This window comes from Nesoenas mayeri (assembly GCF_963082525.1).
Source record: "Nesoenas mayeri genome assembly, chromosome: 1".
Lineage (NCBI taxonomy): Eukaryota > Metazoa > Chordata > Aves > Columbiformes > Columbidae > Nesoenas > Nesoenas mayeri.
The window spans coordinates 135,815,841-135,834,026 of NC_137541.1; the positions used below are offsets into that span (position 1 = coordinate 135,815,841).

At 36.1% G+C, this 18,186-nt stretch overlaps 1 protein-coding gene across 1 annotated transcript; it reads right to left on the reverse strand.

Moving 5' to 3' along the window:
• Window positions 1-593: 593 nt before the first annotated feature.
• Window positions 594-16,929, reverse strand: LIPI (lipase I; the record flags this gene model as incomplete). The annotated part of the gene is made up of 10 exons (XM_080350589.1): window positions 594-681; window positions 4,404-4,577; window positions 4,954-5,065; window positions 6,083-6,175; window positions 7,726-7,893; window positions 9,105-9,194; window positions 10,643-10,744; window positions 11,635-11,743; window positions 13,301-13,677; window positions 16,851-16,929. The coding sequence occupies 10 exons, from the start codon at window positions 16,927-16,929 to the stop codon at window positions 594-596; spliced, it is 1,392 nt and encodes a 463-aa protein (XP_080206715.1).
• Window positions 16,930-18,186: the final 1,257 nt, after the last annotated feature.

Consider the following 18,186-nt stretch of genomic DNA (forward strand, 5'->3'; position numbering starts at 1 on the left):
GAACAGTTGCAATAATATTCATCTATGATGAGCATAAAGATAACTCGTTTAAATAGCAACTTTACATATGTGCCCAGAGATCTTATTGTTCCAGTTTTCAGAGACTGAGTGATTCTATAATGAGAAAATGTGAATTCATTTATCCTATAAACATAGCATAGCAAAACTGCTGTGCATTAGATCTGCAGATCACATGCACAGTATATTAAATTCACTTAGTGGACAGATAATAATGTTACCATGTAAAAGCCATTACAAATAATAAATAATTAAATACATGTACGACTTGAGAAATAATGTGTCAGGATTATGTAGATAATTCCTATTTAATTCAGCGGTTGCTTCACTGCTAACAAATAATAACAAATAGACCATGATACACTTACTTTATTCAAATTTCCCAAACACATAGAATCTGAACTTTTCAAGTAATTTCACCCTAAGGCACTCCAAGTAAGTCATACATATTACCAGGTAGACTCTTGAAAATAAACCTAGCTTATCTCATTTCCCTTCTTATTGCAGTCTTTATCCTGAGGAAGAATCAAAATGTCACTGGTATAAGACAAATTAAATTAGTAGAAGCTCTCTCTTCATGTACCCTTCTCTGGGCAAGGAATAGGTTTGAAGGTCAGTTCAGTGTTCTCCATCAGTACAAAATCATATCTGCACAGCTGCAGCCTACAAAAGCAGACAAAAAAATGTGCACAACAGAAAAAGTTAGCATTAATAGAAAAATATTTCAGTATTTGATTTATGAAACCTCCAGCATTTACCACCTCTCAGAGATGGTACTCAGGACAAGAATGTCTTCTTGTCTAAGTTTACACTCTATTTTATGCATCACTCTATTTTTTTTGCCAGACAGAACAACGATCAGCTGAATGGTGCAAAGTGGCATGATAAGAAGTGTATCACATTAGTCTCAAATACGAAGATGCAGTACTTCATCCATTAAAGCTGTTAATCTGCATTCAAATTAATTCTTTAGAACAATTGTCCAAGAACAGTCCAATTCCCATTAACACTGAGCCTGAATAATTTACTCTGAGTTCCCTAGGTATGAAAGTTTCCCTACTTTAATTCCATAGAGGAAAGTAGAAAACCACACCATTATATCTTCTAGCTCTTTCAGTTGCAATGACAGTATGCGTAAGAAAGTTTCATGCAAGAGAGCAATTAGTCATGTAAACACCTAGAACACTCAGAACTGCATAATACTACAAGCAGAGGTCACAAAGGGAGTCACACACACACACAATCTTCTTTTTAAGGTCAACACAGATACTCTGCCTTTTAGGGCAGAGATAGCTCATAGTGCTGCCCTTCATGTGCTACTACAGATAGATGCTGAGAGCTGGTTTGAATAGGCAAACAAGTAGCATAGCCTCTGATGACACCTGTAAGGGCATACAAGCTACAATACTTTATTTAAAATTATCTTCTATATTGCTCTGAACTCACAGAAGTGGCTATATAACACATGCCACCTTGGCCTGAGATGCAGCATACAGTGAAACAGCTAAAGGACAAAGTCTGAGAAAGAACGTCCCACCAGGCACTTCTGTTGTTGCCCATTAGTGTGACATATCCAACCAGTCGAGGCCCCACCTGTCTGTATGTGAAAGGACTGCTGGCCTTCTAGATAAGAATTTGAGGCACTTTAAGGACCCCACAAAGCTACGATAGTGGATTTTATGACTAAGAAGTTAAAGACAAATTCTGGTATTCTGTATGATGCAAAGCATAGAATTTCATTCAGTCCTTCATTCACAATTTGTTCTGATTTGAATTTAATAGTTTACTATTATTTTTGTAGAGGGAGAAAAAAAGACATAAAAGCACAGAAATTGCCAGCATTTTAAAAGTCCCTACAAAGTATCATGAAATAAATCACAGGACAAATTTCCAACCAGAAAAATTAGAGGTTATTATATGTATCTGTTTCCTGACTTGATTTTCAATATCCCATGTAACAATACAATGCTGTACTTCGGCACATTTGCAACAGTATTTGCAACACAGCAGCACGTGTTCGCACAGCCAGTTCTTCAACAGCAGCTGTCACCTGGCAAGGCCTCTATGTGACCCCAGGGGATATAATACCTAGGCAAACAGTAACAATGAATACTAGAAATAAAAACATATGTTTTCCAAAATATTGTATTTCATTTGACATGCAACACACCAAAGCTTGTGACTATTGAGTACTAGGAATGCCTTATGGGAGAGAAGCCTTGAGAAAGGAGCAGGTTCTGTTCACCAATTAGGAGCAAAACACAAATATTTTTTTTGGTTAGGTGAGGCTTTCATAGTCCCTCATTCCATGTGGCTTCTCTGCTGTCTAGAAGGGCTGTCTGCAAGGGCACACCACTCTCTTGTTCAGTAGAGGGATTAATAAGGTCTTCTATTTTATAACTTGTATTCTCATTTTGGTTAAAAAAACCCCAAGAGTGGCTGGGCTAAGTATCTTTGAGACATTCACCTTCTCCATCAGTTGAGTTTGAATTGACTGACAGGTTCAAAAGCTCTTTGGGAGAACTGACACCTGGACACACACAAGTCAGGAAAGCCTTCTGGTTTTATGGGTTAGCAGGAATGATTTTTCTGAGAGGCCAGAAGAAGAATCTAAAAATTATATATGCCTTTTAGCACCCTCACGTTCACACAGCACCTGTGTGAATAATGGACCAGCCCAGAAGGCCATTGTCAGTGATATTCGCCAAACTCCCACTGTCTGCTATTAACCCAGATCTGGGGAGACCGAGACTCCTATTGTCTTTTATCCCTGCATCTGTGCCCTGGTTTTTACCTACTACTTTATTATATGAATAATTTAAATATTTTAATGTAGTTTCTAGTTGATTATCCTATAGTCAAGTAATTGTTGTAATTATGTGTAACGGAATAAGGTAAATATAGGTAGTTATAATTACAATGAGCAATTATGTAATTATACCATCCAATAGTCTCATAACATCTGCATTTAAATTACCTTCACCTGCTGATTCAATACACTATTTTCCATTGCTATGTGAAAGTACCTAATGTGCCTATATGGCTCCCATCTGATGAGGTTCCATAGGAAAGATTTTAGTGGGTCCTATTTTAAAGCAAATCAAGTGCATCTTACTTTAAAACTAACGAGAGTCAGAGTAACAGAATGAAAACTCAAAATCAGTAAGGGCTGCTCACTATCTGAAAAATGCCTGAATGCTGATAGGATTCCATGAAATGTATCTTCTGATTTATCACCATGGGGTTGAGAAATCAAATTGCAATATGATTTAGAGCTTTAACTGTCTCTCATCACCAAATACTTTTAAATACAATCATGTCAGTTCACCTGAGAGCTTGAGACTTATGGCATTCAACAAGTTAGCAAAGTCAAATGTAAATGCATTCTGGGGTACTATTGATTATTGAGTGTTCTCTTTCTTCCTAAGACTCTCCTACCTGTCTCATCCTCTTTTCCAGTAAATATGAAGTAGTAGATTAATTTACAAGGTTTCATAATTTTTCCAAAGAATCATACCCAATTCCTACTAAACTAGTATCATAGACCAAGTCAGAAAGCCTTAAATGTTGTTTCTCAAGTTACCAAAATAAGTAAGTAAGTCTTACTAATATTGTAATATTATTCCCTCTCATTATTTGATAACTATTATTTTAAATTCTGACTTTGCTGAACCTTCCATTCATACGAAGCAAGTAAATGTAACAACTCAAACTAAAGTACTCCTGCTACTCCTGGGTATTTCTTAACTATTCCATGTAATACATTATTTTCACAAGATGAAAATGTAAAATTTAATTGCTAGTGATATTGTACAAGTAACTCTGGAGATCTAAAAAACGAACATATGGCAATACTGCTGAAGTACTTTAAACCAGAAATAATTAATAAAAGCTTAGCAATGACACTTAATTATAAAAAAAATGCAGATGATTTCTTTTTAAGTGTAGGCAACCATAGACTGTGTTTTGGTCTTGGAAGGTCTTTACCTTCAACAACAAGACCAAAAACCTGTTCCAGTCACAGAAGTAGCTGAAGTGTTCCATTTCACATCTAAGTGTGAAAAGAGAACTTAACCACATAGGTGTAAGTTGGGCTTGTCTACTTAAGTGGTCCTTGAAAATCCATTGCAACCAGACAACAGCAGCAGGCTGCAGTAACAAGCAGCATCCTGACATCTACATGTAAAAAGGGTGCTGTGCACTAAATGTTAAAATACAGAGAAGCTCTTCCACATGATAAATTTGATTCTAGGTAGGCTGAGAAGGATATTCATGCATTTAGGAATATGTGATTAAAAAAATCAATAGGGGGAAATACAGATTTCTGAGGAAACATCCTGCACAGTTTAGTTCATAAACAACTTTGATACATGAGAAACACTTACCTTTCTGGATTATTAAGGGATTTCAGCCTCATCTGGAGAATCCTAAGTTTGTGTTTTGGGCCTATTAAAGTCTTCGTAGAAAAGGTCAAGGAAATTTTTGATATTTTGTCAAGGTCTTGGTAAAATCCAGTTAGTATTTTGACTTTTTTATATTGCTGAAATGTCGAAGCTTCACTGAAGAAAAATATTATTTCTAGTCAGGGTTTTGTTAATTGAGCAAAAATTAATTATTGCTAAGCATTATTATTAAGATCAGAAATCACATAAGATGTATTGACTTCGAGCATTCAGAACAAGGGTACTAGAACTAGATTCAAACCAGGACCATGCAAGGACCTGGGGTAGTTCATAAATGGAGAGAGGATCTCTTCAGTGTGAGAAGCCTTGCCTCTGACACTGAGCCATGTCCAGGAAAAAGAGCTGTGGCCAAGTCTTAACAACCCCATGATACTTTTTTGACTTATAAGTTAGCAAGTTAAAAGGTTTAGGAAGCTCAGAAAATTAGTCCTATAGAGTAATAAAAAAGATTTAGAGACAAATCACAACATACCTATTCATCTCTGATTCTACTGTGTTTCCAGCATAATCTGTTATTTTAACTTTAATGAAACCTCTCCTAGTGCCTTTATTCCAGGTAGTAATTTCCAGTAAGTAGTTATACACTGCAAAAATAAATAGGAAATAAGATTCAAAGAAAGACCTCAACAGGATACAGTTGTTATTATCACACTGTTAAAATTATTCACTGGTTGATGATAGGAATAGTGACTACTCCTAAATTATAAGCCCCAAAATTTACCATATCTTTGTTAACATCTCCTTGGCCCTTTGGAAGAAATGGTGTTGTGAGTAACCATGATTACCACTATAACAAGAGACAGTCAGTCCCTGGTCACAAAACTTGTGAAGATGATGGAAAAAGCTAATGGGAAAATTTGATTTCACTTGAATTCCCTGTAAGCCTGTCCCCACACCCCAAATCAAAAAGCCTTTAACATGACCAATTAGAGGAAGAGCTTGCTAACATTTGCTTATGGTGGTAAGTCTGTTAATAAAAACAGAAATTGGACGAGGATCTAAACTGGACCTCCACATGCATAGGTAGATATCTAAACTGTTGCAGCTAAAGCCTATGTCATGAGAATTCATACCCATAGAGTATAATCCTGAAACAGTCAGCTAAGATTTCCCTCCATGGTGTTACTCCTAGGGAGACATGGACTTATAAAAGCTGGAGCAGCCCTAGTTGACTACGGGGTGCCCTCCTCCTGGACTGGAACACAGAGATGTCTATTTTCCATCCCCCACCCAGGGAAGCCTTGCTTCCTATTTTTGTTCTCTGAAAATGGCAGCAATGATCTCATCTAAGCAGGTTCTCTCAGTCCAGCTTTTTCCCTGTTACTTGATTCTCATTCTCTGGCTTCTTTCTTCCTCTTGGCAGACCATCCCACTACTTGTAAAGGCATATTTCTTTCTCAATTCATGTATTGCTTACTCTTCTGCCACATTCTTCTTTTTCCTCCAGTCTTTGAAATGACACTTAGCTCATGGTTTATTACATCATTTTACACAGCAGCTAACAATACCATTCTACTTTTAACATGTTTTCACTCCAGATCAGCTAATAAACAACAGCCAAAATATTTCACAGTTTGTTCTGCATGCATTCAGTCACTCACTGCAGAATGGGTCTTGGTCCGAGGTATCAAAATAAGCTTTTGTTGGTGAACTTTTTGGGATTAGCATTTTTTTCCATCTATCAGCATAATAACCTAAAATCCAAAGTTAAATATTTTATTTCAGACATGTAGCAAAATCCCGATACACATAAAATTACACAAAAGAAACTCACCCAAAGTGACAGATTTGGCTTTAATTTTCTTAAATATTCTCTGAGAAAGTAAATTGACTTGGAAAATGCAGGAATCCCCTGAGTATTAGAGAATGCAATATACAAGCATTTTGTTCTTCTAATTTATTAGAATAATAAAAATTGTAATAATGTAATAGTTGGAATCTATTTAGTCTAGAGCACTAACTCCAAAAAATAGTGCTGACAAACTCCTGCAGAAGTAATAAAAACAAGCCCAAAAAAGTAACCCATATATTTGCAGAGAACAGTTACAGCTTCACATTAGGTAAAGTTTCTTCCTTTCTCTTTTGAATCACTAAAGTATATGTTTTAAACCCTTTAGTCTATTATTGTGGATGTTACTTACTAAAATGTTAAATAAGCTTATGGATGTAAAGTAGAAAAAACTTCTAGTTTATACAATTCCACGCTTATTATCTTTGGGGCTCGACAACAGTCCTTGTTTCTAAAACGGTTGATCCTGTTGTCTGCCTCTGATTTCTATACCTAGTCTGGACAACGAGGGCTAGTTCCAGGCTGCAGAGCTGCCACTGCAAAGCAGCGAGCGGGAAAGCTTGCAGCAGAAAGATGCTGCTTCTCCTCTCAGTTCCCAGATTCAACTGCCTGACATTTCCTCATAGGTTTTACAATTATTAAAAAAAAAAAAAAAAAAGGCAGCTGACTGCTCAAATATTTCTTCACTTATAGCTCAGGCATTCTGTGCATTCTGAGTAAGTGCATCAGGAATGGTTAATAACAATGCTGGGGAAATCCTGGAGACTTTCTGCCCTACCATAACGTCCAATTATGGTTGGGTTTACTTATAAAACAGCATACAAAACTACTATCTATGTTTTTTCTTCAAACCTGATCTAACTACTATAGGGTGTATACTCTAATATAGGATGTAAAAAAGACAAGGTACAAACTGAAAGTCAACTTCTAATTAAATAGTTTTGAAATTTAATTCCTAAGAAAACTGCCAATTAGGAAATGCTCACACTATTGTAGCTCTTTTCAAACTGTCTCCAGATCTTCTCTAAAAGCAATAACACCCCAAACAACTGAAACCCCCTCCAAATAAAAGCTTGATTCCAAAAGAAGAGCCAGAGAAAACATGAAGTTGCTATAAAGGTTATTACTACTAAATAAAAACCACTGGCATTCTAGGCATGACAACACGCTGTGAAAGCCTAAAGTGATGAGCTAAGTAGAAGCAGTTTCTCTGTAGAAAGGAAATACTTTCTGGATTCATTTCAGATTGGAAAGCATAATAATCAGAGATTAGGAACATGCCATACCTGTGTCTGACAGAGAAAACTATAAAGCAAAGACATGAACTTTAAACTACTTTAAGCAGCATGCAGCTCTGCACATGATCTATCTCTACAGATCTCTGGATTAGCCCCAGAAAGAGCTGGACTTGCCAGAAAATCTCACCCAGCCCAGAGCAGATCTTGTAACACTTACCCAGTACTGGACAGGACATAGGCTGGAAAGCTTCACAATCAACACATTTTCCTCTCTTGTAATCCAAGTAAGAGTCACAAGGATATGTTATTATGTTGCACCTTCTTTTCAAAGATGCTAAGAAGAGGAAGACAGATCTTTGATGGTCACACTTAAAATACTGAAGTCCTTCAGGAAAGAAAAAAATAATACAAAGAATATGTAATCATTTTTCTTTACGGAAGAAAAGACATTATCAAAGTAATCCCATTTACTTGAGTCATTCTTAGATAACCATGCTTTTATTCTCTGGTTAATTGACCTCTAAGTGTGAAAAATGGGCGCACACACACAAGAAGAAGAAATTGAAGACTATTTTGAATATTACAGGTATAGAAAAAATGTCTACAGGGTTTTATATGTAAGAAATAGTCTACCAAGTCACATTAAATTTACAGAATTTTTAGTTATAAAGGCTGAGTCTGAGTTAAAATTTGTCTTGTTGCATCCAGTGCAGAACATTTTGGCAGAAAAAGCACTCTGAGAAATACTTCAGAGATTCATCTCTAGTTTTTTTCAGAGGTACTAAATTTCTTTCTCTCCTAGGGAAAAAAAAAAAATAATATATATATATATATAAAACAAAAAAACCCCCACAAAACATAAACAAACAAAAACCCAAACAAACAAACAAACAAATAAAACCAACACAAACAAAATATATATATGTAGTACAGGTGAAGATAATCCTGAGTCTTAAGGGATTCTCCCATACTCCCAGACAGCACTGTGCAGATTAGTAGTGGAAACATAGACAGACATAAACATATCCAAAAGGAGTGAGCAAAAACAACAAGCAGCAACATTGCCTAGGATTTACAGAGGTTGAAATAAGCAAAATTCTGCAGCAAAATATCATGTCATAAAACTGTTTTCATCCTACAGCCTGAAAGGTCTATCCCAAACCTAGCTCAGCATTGCCAACCAGGAGGAATCTAAGACATGGTGAAGACTTGAAAGCTTTGCCTTGCATGCCATATGCAAGTGACCCTGTCCAAATGACTTGGACACAAACATCTTCCCCCATGCCTAGCCACAAATAAACACCGAAAAATAATTATCACTATATGCAGATCACATATATAATATAATAATATAATTCCATCATACCAATAACAGTGGTATGGTGGAATGTGTAGGCTTAGCGGAAGATCTTTTTTAAAAAAATGTCAAATGTCTTTGTTATTTCTCATTTGCTAAGTGGGGTTGGAAAAGACAGAATACAATGCCCTCAGCTCCCGTATTACCAGATATGTGAAGCGTCCGTTGAATTTAGTTTAACCTTTTTTGTTATTTGATCTCAAATTCTTTTCTCATTAATCAAACACATGTTTATTTACCACTGAATACTGTTTTTGGACAACCAGGCTGATCCATTCCACCATTTGGATAGAAATCAATGGTTCCTAAAGGTTTCTTGAAACCTAGTGCTAAAGTAAAAACATAATGAATCAGAAAAACAGAAACAGAATTATGCAGTCATTTATTTATCATAACATTCATAACAAAATAGCATGGAAGCATTTAAGAAATCTTTTGCAATTATACAGTTCTTTTGTTCTGTAAACAGAAGTTGTGTTATTAGTAAAAATCCGTGAGTCTTTTTCTTTTTAAGAAAATTATATGCATGTAAAGTGCAGTACAGAAATGTATACAAGTTTGTTTAAGATTCCTCTTGCCACGAAGAAAAAGGAAAGAACAGAAGCAACTATTCGGTGCTGTAGCTGAGACGTTATTTACACAATTTATGAAATTTGTGTTCTCTCTTGCAACCAAAATTCTTTACCAATTTAATTTTCATTAGGATAAATTTTTCCATTTTTTGCACATGACACTGGATTCTACACTAACTTAAGCAGTATATCAACACAGAAAAATCTGCATCTGTCCTATAAAAGACCATGTGTGAGATTTAGCACAATTTGACCTACCTTTCATTTCACCACAAATTATTTTTATTGACATAATTGGAACATTACAAAAACTGATGTTTTAAAACTTCATATATAAATTTGTACAGTTGAATTGTTAATGTTTATGCTATTAAAGAAACTGATATCAAACTACACAAATTATGGGGCAAGTGTGGTAGGTTTGAAAGGTTCACTAACAGTTTTGAGAAAAAAAAATAAACCAGATTATAGCATAGATGAAGCAGACTTTACAGTGTTTTTAATTTTAACCTTACAGTAATGTGATTTAGAATTCTAAGCAGTTGATCTGTAGTGTACTAACATGATACAGCTGAGACTGGCTGTCTCAGAAGGGACTAATTCAGAAATAATCATGTGCTTACAACCTCTATGTTCATACGCACTAGCACAGCAAAATAATGTTAATGCTAAACTATTTTGGAAATAGCAGTATCATAAATTAATGCAATAGGTATACTTTATTCAATGTGCAGATTTGGGGTTTTTTTGTATTCAGAAGGAACAGACTATAACAAACAAAACATAAATGACAGTGGCGTAATTGTTAGTTTTGCATGACATTTAATGGAGTCCTGACTATATGGTTATCTACATATGCCTCCAGTTAGCTGTTAGACATAAGTTATTTCAATATTTTCAGGTTTGGTAATGAAACTTCACTCAGTAACATGGCTACTCATGTCAGAACTGAACAAAACAGGCCATCATTGCTTAAGCCATTAAGAAAATTTAGTTTAAGTTTCTTGATGAACAGTCATAGTAACATACAGTATGATTTCTAAAGTATAGACATTGTTAGAAAGTAACAGCACAGGAATCCACCTGATAACATAAAACATACTTTTGCAGCCCTATTTGGATGTTACAGAAAAAGCTTATCCCTTCTCTTTTGCTTTCCTGCCTTTTCTCAAGTTGAAATAGGAAAGTTAAGGCTATGTCATTACCATCAGTATCTGAATGGATTACATCAATAAATTGTGCATCAGTACGATCCAGTCGCCCCTCTGGTGGCTGTTGAGTGAATGAAGGGCCCGCTGGATCAAGACCTAAGTGAAAATAACACAGGCATTACAAAACCTGCGGTCTGTTTCTACAGATATAAAGACTGACATATAAGCATTATTCATCAGTGATTCTTCATTTTCCTGGGATAAGAACAAAACCCAGCACAATTCTTCCCAAGTTTCCATTCTTCAGCTTGCTTAGCACCTTTTCTGATAATTAACTTAGTGAGCTTCCTTCTTAGTGAGCTGCAGTGAGTTTTGCTCCTTCACCACAAGAAGTATCTGGAGCCTGTGCAAACAAATGGGCACTGTGGATTCTGCTCTAGAACCAGCATCTAAAAGTTAATCCTAAACTTCATGCAACGCTGGTCTGGAAAGATGTACCCAAATGACAATACTCCTGTTCTCACTGTATGCACCACTTCCCGTAGATTAGAATGGTGAAAGATGTAACAAGTATAAGGTAAAATTTGAAGTATCCATTCACGGGCTGGACACCTGATTTAATCACCCTGTAGCAGACAGCCCAATGTACTGAAGCCCACATCATGTTCACACTGAAACTAGATCCTTGTCCCTGATCCCTGTGGTCTGACCAAGAGGTTTTGAACTTTCCTTCAGAGGGACCTGACTTACTCCATCAACTAGGCAGAAACTCAGGTAGTATGCCATGGAACTTAAGTGGCATTTGGATGTAGCACTCAATTTTCATTTGAGAGAGTAGAGGTAAACAGGTTGGAAAATTTCAGCTGTTACTTACGTCCTGAAGGTAGACTTTACAATTTTCTGAACTTCTAATAGGGATACATCTTTCCTTGTGTATGTAACTAAATAATCATTTCTCATTTGTCAGTTTTTCAGTGCTATCATCTGTGTGCTTAGCAGCTATGACAACAATACAAAGTACATTAAATTGGGATTAAAAACCTTACCTGTAATTCTGCCAACTTTGCCATTATACTTCTGGCCAACAAAGCCAGCTATATGAGCCCCAAGACTAACACCAATCATATAGATAGTGTCAAGAGAAGCTCCATCTACCTATCAAGGAACAAAAAAAAACAAGAACAAAGCAACAACCACACAAATGGTTAACTGAACAGACATCAGCAGACTGATTAAGTTTTCACTTTTTGTTAGTACTCTAAGTTATATTTCTAACTCTCTAACTTTAAAAACAAATAGGAATTATAAAGTTCTTTTCACATTGACATTCTGTATTAGTTAAATAGTGTAGTAATTATGAAATTATTTGACTAGAAAAATGTAAAAAGGAAGCTTGAGTCACATTTCTTTCAAACTGTCACAGTAGTTAGAAGGGGACAATGGGGAGGGAAGAGGAAGACATTTACCAGATAACAAGAAAGATGAACCAAAACTATGAACTAGGGAGAAAAAAAAAAATCTATCTCCCCCTGCCTTATCCTTCCAATACTATAAATTTAAAACATAATACTATTAACACTTATGCCACATATCTGCTGAATAATGGTGACAAATGCACACTTGCAGGAAAGTCTAAATATGCCCATTCTACAAAGTAGGCAGTATTAAAAAAACAAAAAAAACAACCAAACAAAAAACCTACTGAAGAACTCTGAAATAGTATCAACAGACCTGTTATAATCTCTGCAGAGTGATGGGAAAATACGTGGGGCCTGAAATATTAATGCATCTCAAAATGAATTAACAAAGGCCTCATAACAGCTTGCAAGTGTGAAACTGACAGCTATGGACGCAACATACCCCACCACCATCACTTTGACGATCCACACAACAAGATCAGCCCAAGCATGCCTTGCAGCCATTGCTTTGCCAGGCATATCTGTAACCAGCAATCAACCAAAAATCTGCATCAAGAAATTTGCAAAATACACCTTTTTAACCCACTCTGGATTGGCCACTGTTCTTATACTCTTTTTTTTTTTTTAATTCCATAACAATAAATTAATTGTCATAATCACAAATTGTTATCACCACATCTACTCCCAGAGGGCAGATACTGGTAGGGTCTCTCTTCTTTCACTCCATCCTTCCTCAGAATGCTGGGTTTTTTACTCAAATTCCAAATCAATATTTTCTTACTGCAAAGCATTCAAAATTTCTCAGAATGGCTGAGAAAAAAAATGGTGAGCATGGAAGAAAAATCAAGTGATAAATCTAACAATGCCATAAATGAGATTATAACATCATCATATAAAGCCCAGTTAAGACCACTGGCATCAGCAATTGTTTAAGCAACTCCCTCTAGAGTGCTGGAACGAATATTTGTATCTCTATGAGTGATTTATTTTTCATTTAAAATCCTTAATTATAGTCCTTAAATAGTGAAAAGAGTAGTGTAATATTTTTGTAAAATCTTAATGCTGCATACTGTTTGAACATCTCTCATTTCACTTCCCCACTGGTACATTCATACTTTCCAGAAGACCTGAAACTTCCAGCTGGCTAAAGAAACCAGATGTACTCTTAGACATATTCCCGTGAAAGGGAAATAAGAACTTAGGTGGAGTTAAAGATATGCAGAGGTTTCTTAAATATCCAGTCCCACCCAAACTACCTAAACTTATTCAGAGCAAATGCAACTCTCTGCCTTACCAGCATCTGGTCAATATAGTTCTTTAGTATTTCTGCAACTTTTCTGCAGTTTTCAACAGCAATTATATAATTTACAGTTGTAGCACCACGATTCCAATCGACTATAATGAGATTAATGTCCTCTGAAGACAGTAAAAGCTCCTTCATGTCACCTAGCCATGCTGGTGGAGATCCCGTTGGTCTGAAGCCATGAATAACAAAGACAGTTTTCTTGGAGGTATCAAGGTACCCAGATGCAGTAACATTATGTTCAATGAGTCTCTCAGAGCAATCTGGATTTTCCCTCGTGTATAGCAGTAGCTGGACTTGGAGTTCTGTTCCAGACAAAGCATTGCCTATATTAAGATCTGTAAATTCAGGACATTTTTCCTCCTCATCTGAAAAAAGATTAAAATGTTAGACAGTCATTTGATGATTTAGAACACCTGAAATGCTACCTCTTCACTTTTCTTTCCACTTTTTTCCAGTAAAAGTGAAGAATTTTTCCAGACCTTTGGAATGAGGTGCCAGAATGTGCACTGAATAACAGGGAGACACAGTTTTAATGACTCTGAAGACAACAGTGTGCTCTTCTGAACCCTTCAAATGCAAAATTAACCTTCCTAACTGTTCTTGCACCATGTATTTTCTCCATAACAAATACAAATTAGTAGTCAGTGTTGATAAGATCATTTGCTTAACCATCAAATCTAGGTTTCAAAATTTTTCACAACTAGTGTGTGTTGTATCAACAAGACCACTGTGGTTGTTTCTTCCTTGTTCAGCCAGGGTGTCAAAGCTGCCAACCCTTAGGCCTTATTGTTTGATCTAGCAGTAAGAAACAGTTGCCCGACAGTATGTGATGAGCCAGAACCCTTCCCTAGTTTTGGTTCACTGTAAGGATGCCATTAGCAAGAAACAAAAGAAAGAAGAAACAAAGGACCCTTTTCTGAGTTTGAAAAAAAAAAGAATCTAAAAGGTCCATATACATAATGGCACAAGAAAGCCTGTAGTATTTAGCATTTCTGTACTCAAGAGAGTTATGGTATACAAGGTTCAGCTGTAGATCAGTCAGCATCAACAAGAGGGTGGAGATTTTTAAAACTGTCTAAAGAGACTTAATTTTTCCTCTGTGTGCTTTTCAACATGGAAAGTTAATGCTTAAAAAAAAAATCCTTTAGCTGCTAAGCTCATATTGCGTGGATAAGCCACTTCAATATTCTGGGCACAACGCCGACAGCTGTCACAGGTCTTCTGCATGGCCTCTTCACCTTTGCCATGGTGTCAGTGGGCTTACGGCCAAAGAAATTTGGGCCAATATTTTGGCTTCTAGTGCACTATGCTACTTTACAGAAGGCTTTTGTCTGATATTTTACGGCACCTTTCTCAATTTTCCTGTCATTAGCACCTTTGTAAAACAAGAGTCAGTCCACTTCTAGAAAGCAAAAGTAGGAAGAGGAATAGTGCCTACTCAGTTCCTTAAAAAATAATTTAAGAAAGTAACCCAAAATTCTCAGAATTTTTGAGTTACAGGAGAGGCAGTTCTAGCTCTTTTTCTTTCCCCAGCAAGCGGCTAGCAGGCAGAACTGAATCCATCACATTTGCACATCTGAAACAGAGGGCCATCACTGGTTTACCAAGTTCTGAAGGGCAAGTGTGGGGGACTGACAAGATATCTGAAAAAGGTATTTGATACTGTAGTGAAGCTCTAAACAAAGCTAAACAATGTGAAAGTATAGCACTTAATATGGTAAAGTTCATTTAGGGAACTAGACTAATCACCTTTAGGCCAAACCATGTATCTACAATCACTAGACCAGTCACCTCTGGACTGGACACCACAAAAAATAATGGATATTTCCAAAGCAGAGCAGGGTTGAAGTTAGAATGTTAGAAATTGACTAGATGATCTTTAGAGGTCCCTTCCAGTCCCTAACATTCTGTGATTCTGTGAAATGGCCTGAAACTTCCTGTATCAAATCATCCAGACAGAAGTTTCGTACCTATCATGACCTTACAACAACAGCTACAATTATTACATCTGGGAAAAGTTAGAATTATCTATATTTCAAAATAAATATCACCATTCTCCTCATTTAGACACTGAATAATTTAAGTAGCTTTTACTGAGATTACTGGAAGGGTTATTAACAAACTACTAATACAGGAATGCATTCCAGTTTCATTGCTGAGACATCCAAGAAGAAGTTCCGAAATTAAGAGCTGATCAGCTGCAGTTGTCTTGAATGTATAAAAATAATATTCAAGAACCTAGTAAAATGTCATACATGTGACATGACACTGAGATATTAATAGAATGTGTCACATTTAATCTCTAGCTTTCATACAATTATATATGACATTAACACTAGAAGTTCTATTACACAAATGTCACATACACAGCTAAATGATAATAAATAGCCACTTGATTACATTTTTGCTATTCAGATTCAAAGCTGTGACATGAAACTTGTTCATTTTTGCCTAACATTGTTCTTAAATCAAAGTTTAATCACTGATCCTTAAAATTCCTTCCTACATATCTAACAGACTCATGCTAAGATATTGTACAAGTATTCCTTCATATCCATTTAAATGTTTTGATTTATTATCATTTGATTGGTAGAAATAAAAATTAATTCTTCTAATCCAGTGAAATGACAGCAACATGCAACACAGACACAGTCTGGTCCATGGAACTAAGAAAACTATCACAAGGAAATTATTTTCATTGATGAAACCTATTTACTAGCTGACAAATGTCAAAGGGAAACAACTCATTTGCTTATGGCTCTGAAATGACAGCAGTTGTTCCTTGAAAGGTAAACAGAAAAAAAAATTATGATGTCTTCACTGTGGAATTAGATAAGCACTATAAACAGATTTATAGATTTAATATTTTGAATTGTTTAGCAAGGAGTCATCGAGGAGAGGTTTTTCAAACGCCTGTTTCTCATCGATTACTGGAAGGAATACCCAGCTGCCCTTTGTGCACACTTGTGGGAGTACTCACACACACTTCTCTGTACAGTCAGAACACACAGATAAATGTTGGGCAGTTACATATGTAGTTTAGCTCAGTCAATATAAAATTTTAACTTCCCTGTGTACCTTTGTAAGCGTTGTAATCATCTTCTGTCATTGAAAATTGGAAAATCTTAAGTCCGCACTGCCTTTCTTGTAACTAAATTTTGCTATTTAAAGTATAACGCATAACTTGAAAACCTGTCAACCTATCAAATGTGAAATAAACAATAAACTTATGTTTAGAACTATTTCACAATTACCTCTTTACTTTGTACAAAGTGCAAATACCCGAGTGTGTCTGTGTGCAAAGTACAGCCAGAGATAAAGTATCAGGCTTTGTTCTATTTACTTTAAAATCAAACCCTACGTCTCAGTCTCAAAGTGATCAAATTCTCTTTACTAATCATCTGCTCCATTAGTTATAATTCACTGGGTTTAATCTTTTGGTCAATTTAAATGAAAGAATACTCATTTGTTGGGATTTTTTTTACATTTGAATAAAGCCAAGAGAGTACACCACAAAGAATAAGCGAATGGTTCTTACCTGATTTCACCCAGTATATCAAAAAGATGAAGAAACACAATTTCAGCATTTGGAAATGGAGAAAAGCAATACGCAACATCCACAGACAAGTGGCAAATCTAGTGTTTCCTTGTAGTATGCTAGATTTCTGACCTGACTGCCACTAGCAAAGTAAGTGACATGTGGAGTAGGAAGCAGAAAGCAAAGCTATATTCCAGCTTCTGCAATTCATGACTCCTCCTATTGAATGACTTCAGTAGGTAGGGTGGTTTCTGGTCTTTAAGGGTTGGGACTAGTTTTTAATCTATTTCCCTCTCTCTTTGGCTATCAGCAGATTTCCACATAAGCAATCAACACTATATATTACTGACAACTCTGTCACACACATGGAATTTAGGAAGCAGAATAACTACATGTACTTAGAAACCCACTGTGTGTCTTTTTTCAAGCGTGTCACTCAACTGCAGTTAGATGTACTAAGATGGGCAAAATAAACAGAACAAAAAGTCATTCTGGTGACAGGAGGATTTTCCTGAAAGAATTGGAAAATAATTCTGAGAACTGTACGTCCATGGATTAATTTTGCACAAAATTATGTTCTGAGCTTTTTTCAAGGTGTCATTCTCTAAATCCAGAGGTCTGTGAAATTGCTTAGATAGGAGAGAGATGGAGCTTAGAGCCCCACAAATCTTACCCAAACACCAAGGTGCTGGGTGTTTTAGGTATGTAACCTAACTTCATTCCCTCTGTGTCCTCTGCTACAAAACAGATGAAGGAACATTTACTTTTGTGAAGCTAATCTATTTGCAAACCAATTCACTAGGTAAACGCAAGAGAACTTCGGTTTCTTGGAGTTCACAGCGAGGCAAAGAGGCAGATAAACTCTTCATTACTCAAGCGAGATGTGTGGATGTTTTCTTATATCTGGCCCCCAATTATTTCCACTACAGGAGAAAGAAAAATGAACCATAACCACTCAAAATGAGAGAGACGCATCCCAGAACAGGGCTTTTTTTTTTTTTTTTTTTTTTTTTTGGCATAGTATATCCTTCATAGTGTTTATAAACATAAGGTCTAGGTGTCCTTCTTTTCCATCCACAACAGTTAAGGAGGGAGTGGGCAGGGGAGTGTGCTTCATTACTTACTTTTCAGCAGTCAGTCTCTAGTTCTATGATTCTGAGCAGCTCAACAAAGATGTCCTACAGAAGCTCCTGCAACAGGTAGCCATTAGGAAATCTCTTCAGAGTCTTTTCCTCTTTGAATGCAGCCACAAGGAGACAAAGATACAGTATGTCCGCTCGTATGAAAATTTACTCAGTTTAACCAGTGACTTTTTATTTTTTACTTCCATTTCTCG